We start from the raw sequence: 10,200 nt of genomic DNA on the forward strand, positions 1-10,200 counted from the left end.
GTTTTGGATCATTGTGCCTAGTAGTCCTGCGAGAGGATTGTTTGTACAGTTTTGGTTCAGAATAGGCTAGATGGGCACTTTTATAGGATGGTTTAGACAGGGACAATCCTGCTTCAAGCAGGGGGTTGGGCTAGATGGCCTCTTGAGGTCCCTTCCAGCCCTACTTCTGTATGATTCTATGAGTTACACATATGTATGTGCATTAGTTAGAATGACCAAGAGAATACTATTTTTCAGTTTAAAATTCAGAATAATCTCTAAGGCATTTGTTTCATGTCTTTGCCTTCATCAGATTGGACCTTTAAAAACCTGTTCATTGAAAAAATAAATCCTAAATAAATCGAGTACTTCAGTGAGATAATGGGGGCTCCTTAAAGAGTGGCTATGATTACATTAATATTTGTCCATGCCAGGGGTTTTCAACCCGCGGACTCCTTCCTTCTCAACTGGCCGCTAGGGGTACACCGAGCCAAAAAGGTTGAAAACCCCTAGTCGATGTGTTTGGAATATACTATACACTCTCTCAATACAAACAGCAAGGAGACTAAACATAGGGACCAAATGTGGTTCTTTCTGATCATTAGCCAATAGTACTACTAAAAACAGTTAGAGACTTTGTGATTATGCAACTTGGCAAATTTAAATACATGTAAACCACTACTTAAATATAAAAAGAGAGTGACGTTCCTTTGTGTCCCATAGTAATAGAGAAAGAAAAACTCATTACTTCTGTGTAAATTCTCTTCTAGTAAACGTAAGTAAGACAGACTGCTGAGATCAGATGACCCCAGCAAGATGGGTGTCAAGACGTTCCTCTTTAGCTTGAAGATTTTTAGATTTACACAAGCCGAAGATCTTAAATGAGTAAAAAAGAATTTTATTTTTTTTTAAACACAACTCAAATACACGTGATCTTTGACTTTATAGAAGAAAAAAAAAAAGAATACTCCAAGACGTACTTTAAGCCAAGTTTCAGTCCACTGTGGATTTTTATGGTTAAGTTGTCAATTCCAGCAAAACTGATTAAGTGCTGACAGCGCTTTAACTAGTGGCATATACAGGGTTGTAAAAGGGGGAAAGAAAAGTGTTCCACAGAAGCGGCAGCACACTTCATTTGCACATTGTAGGAAGTTAAATTGAAATTTCATTATTTTTAAATTTAAAATCACAAGCTTGAATACATTACAATGTTAGTTACATAATGCTACAACTTGTTTAGGCACCTGTGTTCCTTATGCAGTGCCAGCATTTTTATATCCAGCATTTTTATATCCTAGATGAAGTGTTTGGTTTGAAGTGCTTGTGAAGTATAATTTCCTAAACACCTCCTTTTTATCCACTGGATACCTGTTCCCAGTCTACAGGAAGATGCAGAGATCCAGAATGTAGTCCAAGATTTACCATCTTAGATGACTGTAACTACCTTCGACTAACAACACTGACTACATAAAAAGAAGAAAGTGTCCCTGGAGTGGTATTTAAAAGCCACCCCAAGCTATTGCAGAAACAATGTTCTATAACTGTAACTAGAAGTAGAATCCATACTTACATGTCAAGAGGTATGAGATCTTAAAATAAGGTCTGACCAAAACAGCAGTAACAAGACAAAACATGCATCGTGACTACCTTAATTTGAAGCATAGTTTAAAATGTTACATGTAACACTGATACCCTCAACAAAAAACAGACAGGATTGTACCAAATCAAAGGGACTTTGTAGAGGGCATAAACTTCTGACAGAATAACATTTGGAAACAACTGAAAAATACCACTCGTTGGAGAGGTGTGATGAAATGGGTTGTAGAATCATATGTAGATCTTGTCTTCTCTTTCTTCTGGACGTTATCTAGCCATAATTGCTGAAAAAGTTAAAATTACGAGCAACAACACTTTATAAAAAAAAATTGGTCACAATGAGAAACAATACTGGTTGCCTGCTTTTAAGACTTCCTTTTAGTAAGAAACTAGTCATGATACCTTTGAACATGATCCTACTCTCAACTCTCTCTATCCTTGGCTTTCAAATCCTGTATATTGATTAGATCAGAACTCATGTTTTCTCTGTAGGTGACCTCAAACTGATGTGCAGTACTGGTTAGGATGTACTGGCTGCTTATCCAGGAGGGTTTTTCAGCTGGTAAATCCCCAGGTGCATCTCCACCACTCCTTTAAGCCTGCAACAAGTCTAGCAATTTTAAAGTTTTGCTCTCTAAACATAATAAAACTAAGCAAGTTGTGGAGAAAGATTAAAAAGGAACCAACATCTGGTTTTCTCACCTTTGTTTCAGGAAGGCAGCATTCTAAAAATGAACTTTCTCCTGAAAACTGCAATATGGCTAAGAGTTGCATATGAATAGAGGAGCTAAAATCCACGGACAATATGGCTGGAGTTTCAACTCTGAAAATCAGATTGAATTTTCTCTTAAAATGTCATCCAAAATTGCACAATAAAGTGGGCAGACAAACAAGTTAAACAGATAAAGCATTTCCTGCTATCCTTCTCCTGAACCAAAGCTGAAAGATCAAAGGGAAACTAACCTGTAATACAAGTGGCAGTTTCTCTTCCTCCCCAGTTAAGGGTAATCTTTGATAAAACATGCATATTGACAATATTTATTAATAAAGTACATGTCAATGTCTATTCTTCAGCTTTTATCCCTATTACATACACAGCAAAGGCAGCAGCATCAGACACACGCACGTTACATCCATTCCATTCGCGCACCACACACACAGCCTCAACGAAAGGTGTCTGTGACAAGGAACATATAAAGGTTGTGATCTTTATCTATAAGCCCCTGAGCTTTTTTCCCTTATAGTTAGGTGAAAAAGGCAATGAACAAGGTTCCCTTGCTCTCTAAGTGCTTTGTGCAACAACGTTCATAGAGGTCATTATGGAAGTCTTTTTGGAGGAGAAATATTAAAAGTTTCACTCCCATATTTTCAGTATTTTATAGCTGTTTGCCACACCAATAATTTCCAGTTATATTTCAGTCATACTTGGCTAATATAGTTCTTGCTCCCATGATTAAAGTTATGATCAGTTCTGCAGATCACAAATGAAATGCTGTTATGCAGTCTCCCCCTTGTATCAGAAAAGGTCATCTTGGTGATACTGTAGGACTAGAGAAGGTGCCAGAATTCCTTGGAGACTGAAAAGGCATTGATGGAGAACTGGGTGACAGTTTTCTAGGGCTGCAAAGGTCCCCATTATGGAGTTTCCACAGAAGTTCTTCATTTTCCATTGATAGACGTTTGTTTACTTTTGATTCTTTCTCTAGAGATTCCTGCAGGACTGCTTGCTCTGTGGAAAGTTGCCTGCAAAAATAATACAATATCAGTACACTTACTTCAGTTTAATGTTTATAGCATCCTACCCATTTTGGAAATAGCATCATTCCCTATTCTACTCGAAAATAAGTTCTTCGTACGGAGGAATGAATGGATTTGTTCTCATGGAGAAAACTAGCAGTTTGTGGTAACATGCCCACACAATTAGCTCCTACTAGACATGGCCCTGATCCAAAACAAAAACCTAATCTTAGCTGTTTCACTGCAGGAGTACTGAAGTGAGCCAGCCCTTTTACTTAGCGTTGGGTAGTTTTTAGGGTATCTTAAATTTCAGTTGCTATTTATGATGGCAGCTGAAAGGAATATCTCCATAAGGCAGGGCAGATCTTAACGCAGACCCCCTGTAAGGAATCATAACTTCTCCTTGCAGTGAAATACCTACAGAATTTATCTGCACTTCCTAGCTTCCTTCACTTTGGTGAGGTTTGTCCATTTACTTCCTGCAGTCCAGATGAGCAGAGTCAAATATACAGTCAGACCCTGTTTGTTTGTTGGGTAGCTGTGGGACAATAGTCAAGAGACAGTTGAACACTAACTTTTGATTAAATAGTGCCAATAGTCACCTGTTTTAAGCAGTTACTTTGTTTTGTTTTTTAAAGATCTTAATTAAAATAGCAGTACAACACTTAAGGAGAATGGATCTAGCAGGACACTAAGGGCACAGACAGAAGTGACAATTTTTGCCTGATCTGGCCGAAGAAAGTGGTCTACAGCTATGACCAAGCACAAGTGCATGGCTATAGACTACTTCAAAAATGGTCAAGTGAAAATCTGAATCCTCACTGCATAAGGGGTAAAATGAAGATGTTTCAAAACACAGTGCCTTCTGTAACTTCTGCCTGCACTGCCTCCCCAGCCTGTTGGTGTTTTCAGAATGGGAGGGGAGAAAGGGGGAGCTGAGGAAGTTTGGTTTAGGGTTTTTTCAGCCCCCACTTGAGGTTGGGGTAGGTGCACTGGAGCCCCCTTGGGGTGGGGGAGGGGGAAGGCTCCAATTAACACAACCCCACCCTTCAGCACCAGGTAGGGAACCCTAGAATGAGCTCCCTCTGCTCCCTTCCCCACACCCTCCCTTTTCTGGAAACAGCCTGAGCTGGCAGGGAGGAAGGAGTCTTACTAGGGGAAACTGGCTGCAGGCTCCCACCCAGCAGCTTGATTCCTCTCCCCCCTGGAGCCAACAGTGCGCTTATGTTTGTTTCAGGGGATCGCCATAACTCAGAATGCTTCCTGCAAAGCATTCGCAGTTACAGCGGGGAGCCGTATTTCTGTCTGCACCTGAACATAGTGTTCCCAAGTTCCTTACTTCCCAGGTAAGTATTCTCACTGAAGTATTATGAGCATTCAGGACAGCACCATGGACTAAATCTGTGCATTTGTCCAGGGGAAAGAGCTAACCAAGCTTTAAGAACACTTACGATTTGATGCTCATTGCTTTACGGAGCCTCCACACCCATATACTCACCACCTTCTCAGGAAGGGAATGACATTTGCACATAAGCACAGACCAGTAAAAATGCACACTGTGTATCAATCGCTCAAGGAGTGATACTTTGGCTGTGAGGGGTTTTTTGGTTTGTTTTAAATCTGGTGCTGGATGCTGTTTTTTCACATGCCAAAGAGTATTTTCACCAGTTGATGTCAATTACAAGTCACCTGGAAAGTTCCACATGTTTGTTCATCCGAGCTTTTAATTCTTCATTCTCCTGCTGAATCTTCTTCAACCTATCCATTAAGGTTGTGTTGTTTTCCCCCTTTAATAAATGGAGGTAGAATAGTTTATTCAAGGATATAAATTGTATGAATGGCTAATGCATATTAATAAACCTAAAAAAATCAGACTTTGTTATACTATGTATAATGATACCTAGAATGACCTTGAGGAAAAGTCAGTCAACATGACTAACTTAGTGCTATATAGCAGCCAAGCTGCCCGTGTAACCCAAGAGTCTGAGTGGACCATGTTGCCACATGCTTTGATGGGCTGCTCACTAATAAAAGCTGGATCAAGTTTCCACTGCTTGAATTTCCAGGCAGCTCATCAGATGGCTTACACGTGAGATCACTATTCAATACATAGTCTAGGGGTAACTTGAAAATGACCAAATCAAAATACATGTTCTTCTATAAACTAGTGCTCCTTCCACTCCCTACTCTCACCCTCCAACACCTACAAATATCAAATCTGCACTAACAGAAGTCATCTGATATGGTAAGTGTGTAGCTTTTTTAAATGTTGCAGATTTTCTTCCTAATCATCAGCTCTAGAATGGGTTCACTTCAGTGATTTCTAACAGTTGGCATCTTTAGTCAAGAGACACTGTAGACACCAGCCCTTCAAAGACCACAAATGCTTGCAAGCTTCTAGAGTTTCCCCATGTACACAGTTAGGTATCTGATGGTATATAAGACAACATTTGACTCCTCACAAAATGCAATGGCTAACTGGGGCCAATGCTCCTCATTACTCAAGCCCCTGCTTTCTGCACTGCAAGGCAAGATTTTAATGCTAGGTTGAGTGTGACATCTGTATTCAGGGCCCTGTTCCTGCTTAGGGCCATTATCATGAAAGATATTAAACAAAGTGCTATCTAAAAAGCAATTCCATGTTAATACGGACAAGAACACGTCTGGAGGCAGTGTACAAAGAACATAGTAATGATAGTTTAGTAATCTGAAGAAATTGGAGTATGTGAAAACAGGTCTACAGAGGTTTTTCCAATTCCAGGTGAAAGAGTGCATGTTACCTCATTGTCAAGATAGCTGAATGATGGATACTTGTGCCTCATGCTAACTGGTTATTTCCTTTCCTGTTTTAATAAACTCAGACATGAAAGTATGAACACCTGCCTGAGGGGCACTTCCAAACAATGCAGTTCAGAGCCAGGCACAATCCCCCACAGGGCACATCCAGGTGAGTGTGTGTGTGCCTCTTGCAGCCTCTCCAAGCCCTTTGAGAGGCTGCAAGAGGCACATCTGGGAACAAAAAAGAATTCCCCACACTGCAAATTTGCAGCACGGGGGCAAAACTAGACCCCCCCTGGATATCCAGGGGTCAAAAAATGCCCCAGGCAAAAAAAGCAGGGCAGGGTACAGTCCAAGGCATGTGGAGGACATAAGGCAACTGGAGGCTTGGGTCCTCCACAGAGATGCCCTGGTAGCCAGCCAGAGCATCTCTATGGCTGGCCCTCACCCTAGTGCTTTGCACAGGCAGTCACCGTGGAGTCACTCATGGAGTTTTTTTTTTGTTTGTTTGTTTGTTTGTTTGTTTTTGTTTTTTGAAGTGCCAGGAGGCTGGGGCCAGGTAGGGCAGCCATCAGGGGGTCTGACGGTACAAACAGGGGATGCTGGCCCCAGGCTGTAGTTCTCCCTTGCTGCAGCCAAGCAGGGTCATTTTACCCCAAGTGGCACAACTTGCCCCACACCAAAGTGCATGTCTGGGCATGTGCGCCAAGGCAAAAAACCCCCGTCTCAAATTTGCACCACTTCTATTTGAGCTGCTGCAAGCACAAGTGCCTGCATGGTCTGGATGCACCCACAGGGTTGGGGTTTTTTCTTCAAATTATTTGTAAAGATCAAGTATTTGTAATTTGTAAAAAAAAAATAAAAATAAATACCTAGTACAAATTGATTTATAAATTACATAAAAGTCCAAAAACAAAATAAAAAAGGATTAGCCATTCCCCCATCTTTCTCCTACTTGAATGAAAATGCAACACCAAATGGAGTTCATTTTGCAAGGACTCATGCAGTTACCAGTTAAACTATCTGGAAAGCAGCAGAGGGGCAAATTTCTTGTTGAATTTGCTATGTGTTCTACCACCATATTTACCTGAAAAAAGATCAGTTTTTTCCTCCTCTGGCTGTCAGGGCACAACTTGCGGGGGGGGAGGGGCCTGTCTTATAACAGCATACAAGAGAATCTCACTAAATAAACTGTCTGTCTATCTTGTCTATCTTTAAACTGCTGTGAAACTTTTAAATGCAGCTAACACTGAGCATGACTATACTATTTGCCCATCTTGGACAAATCAGCCTTTCCCTCTCCAAATGCTTGCAAAAGGATAAGAGGATTTCCTTGGGCAAATATGTTGATGGGGACTTTTTCTTAAAAAAATGTGTATCCAAAGTCAAATCAGTCAAATCAATTCCAAATCCGTGAGTCATTCAAGAACCATGTGTGGCCCTGCTCACGACAAGCATCCTCCAGCCTCACCTGGAGCTTCAGATACTTACAAATCCTTTGGCAGGCAGCCTATGTGCAGGCCCAAGCCCAGAGGCTTGGGGTTCAGATCCTGCTACATTTCCTTGCCTTCAACTGCATGGCCACAGGAGCAAGTGAGGGAGGAAATGATGAGGGGTTTTTTTTTTTGGTTTTTTTTTAGTGCAACCCACCTATCTGAACAAGACATATGGTAGGTGCTGATTAAGCACAGTCCCCCTGCCGACTCTTTAAGGCATGGTGAGCCATGATAGAGCATACCCAGAATCCCTGTCAGCCCCTCTTGCAGTCCCATATGATTACTGTGGCCATGCCATCCATGAGGTGAAGCCACACCAGGTTGCCCTGTGCCTCAGCTACACAAATCTTTGGAGTTTTCCAGGACTTGTGAAAAGAAACCCCTGACTCCAATCATGAGTGTGGGCTAATTAGCACATTGATCCTTTGTGGGGGGGCAATCTGGAGTATACACACATACTGAGCAGTAATGAGCTGTGGGATCACCATGGAGAGCACGGCCATGCTAGTCATATGTGCCAGGCTAAGACAGGGCACAACAGGATTCTGGGTGAACTGTATTCAATGTTGTGGCTCACCATGGCTTTAAACGCCGTTCGCTCTGGTGGGGACCAGCCCAGTGAGCTATGTGGTAAATCATGAACCTTTTGGCTTTGAACTAATACCATGCATAGTTTATATTAAGCAAGTATGTGGCCAAAGTGTTGCTTAAAATTGTGTTTATGAAACACCTGTGTTAAAACTTGCAGCAGCTTTGGGAAAAAAGGTAACATTTCTGTATACTATATGAACATTGCTATAGCCATGTTTAATTTCAAGGTTATTGTTTTCACATTTGCTTCTCACTTCCACATGCCCAGGGAGAGCAGGGTATGACAGCAAGGAAGAGGGGAAGTAAGAAGATCTCTCTATACTGCAGCCCAGTACAGAAAACCCATACCTGTAACAGAACTGTATAATGTGCCCATGCCTTTACAATTTTCTATTTGCTTTTAGTGCGTCTGATTTAGCTTAGTGGGTACACATGGCCATCATGAATTTACTATCAAAATCCAGTATGTTGGGAAAAAACAGTTGTAACACTCCTGTCCCCAAAGGAAACTCACCAGTCTTTCCATCTTCATCAGTTTTATATCTTGCTGATGTAGTTTCTCATTCTTGATCTCCAACACTGCTTTCAGACTTTCCAGTTCCTGTTCCAGATACATAATCTGAGGATTTTTCTGAAAGGGGGAAAAAATGAGTTCACTTATTTCCCTGAATTCCAGAGACATTTTTGATCACATATGCTAAAATAATGTACACAGACAACGCTTGTAAATAAAGAGTTGTCAGATTGTTGAAGTCTTAAATTATATAGTTTTGATTCAGGAGGAAAAGCTAGTATACTTTCCTTTTGGACTCCTTTTGCCCTTCAGTAGTAAAGTTTTGAGGATGCCTGTCAGAAACCCCAGTATGATCTGGGGGTTCATGGCATGTCACAACTGGTTTCTTATGTTTATTTCACTGATATGGCATGTGTAGTCAGTATATCGCTTTAAGATTTTGGTTTAGATCATGGTTTAGCCAAGTAAAAGGAGAGATGGCAAAACTGCTAAATATCTTGCTATTGTGATGCTAAGGCAAGGACAACAGGTACTCCAACTGGACAGAAGACTTCACTGGTGGGACGGACACGCAAACTGTCGGTGATGGGAAAAAAAAAACAAAACAACAACCAATAGTAAAAGCATCTGAAAGAAACGACCCTTTAGCCAGAGAAATACCAGATGCCCAGGAACAGAAATTTCTGGAGGACTCTGAGACTTGTGTGAAATTGGAACGATGCTGATGGAGGAGGGAAAGGCCACTGACTGAGAAGTTTTTCAAAGGCCATCTGTAAGGTGGCTAGGGTCTTTGAATTTTCTCAGGCTTTGGAGAAGTCCAGGTCCCCAGCAGTCAAGGCTGGCAGGCTCAGCAGGGAGGCCTATCTCGGAAAATATAGGTAGGCCTTCTGAAGGGCTAGGTGATAGATGAGAGAGTAAGAAACTTTAATTGTCTTTTTGTTCCGTCTTCAAAACTTAGGTTGAGTTTTTCTTGTATCATTATTTTTCCTATATAATAAATCCTTTTGTTGTTTGCCCCTTTAGTGATTGCCTGTGATGAAGAATGATAGCTGAGTGATGATAATCCAAGAATACCCATTCTTTGGAAAGGGGAACCTAAAATTTCTTTTACAACCCAGGCAAAACTCTATCAAATGTGGGATAAGCAGTGGGAAAGCAGGGAGAAACTAAGGGAGTCTACAGATGGGTTTGTGATAACTCGCTTTAAAATCAATCTTTCAGGAATCTTATCTAGGAAAAAGTTTGCAGCCTAATCCAAGAAAAAGAAGTTTCTAGTCAGAAAATAAGTTCATTTTATTTCTATGAGAGGAAATATTTTTGGAATGAATTACTATTACTGTAAAACTTGTTCTGCAATAGCGCTCCCACTGCCACTGTAGGCTGCAAATAATTCCAAAACATTTGTTTTCTTAGTTGTAAGCACAAAAGGAGATTAGACAAACAAATGTTTAAGAATCACTCATACGTTAGAGTAACTTAGGTAGGGTGATTTTTTTTTTTTTTTTTTTT

The 10,200-nt window shown here is 40.9% G+C and overlaps 1 protein-coding gene across 4 annotated transcripts in view; it reads right to left on the minus strand.

The window, feature by feature from the left end:
• Positions 1-1,829: 1,829 nt before the first annotated feature.
• Positions 1,830-10,200, minus strand: part of MTUS1 (microtubule associated tumor suppressor 1) — a 212,743-nt gene continuing 204,372 nt past the window's right edge. For all 4 annotated transcript variants that reach the window (XM_019526124.1, XM_019526123.1, XM_019526126.1 and 1 more), the window contains 3 exons: positions 8,692-8,808; positions 5,002-5,099; positions 1,830-3,318 (listed from right to left, as the gene is read on the minus strand). In XM_019526124.1, coding sequence (XP_019381669.1) covers positions 3,102-3,318; positions 5,002-5,099; positions 8,692-8,808 — 432 coding nt within the window. In that variant the 3' untranslated portion in view covers positions 1,830-3,101. The remainder of the gene's footprint in view (positions 3,319-5,001; positions 5,100-8,691; positions 8,809-10,200) is intronic.

The sequence above is a fragment of the Gavialis gangeticus genome, unplaced genomic scaffold (assembly GCF_001723915.1).
Source record: "Gavialis gangeticus isolate Ggan-Ray unplaced genomic scaffold, GavGan_comp1, whole genome shotgun sequence".
In the NCBI taxonomy this organism is placed as follows: domain Eukaryota; kingdom Metazoa; phylum Chordata; order Crocodylia; family Gavialidae; genus Gavialis; species Gavialis gangeticus.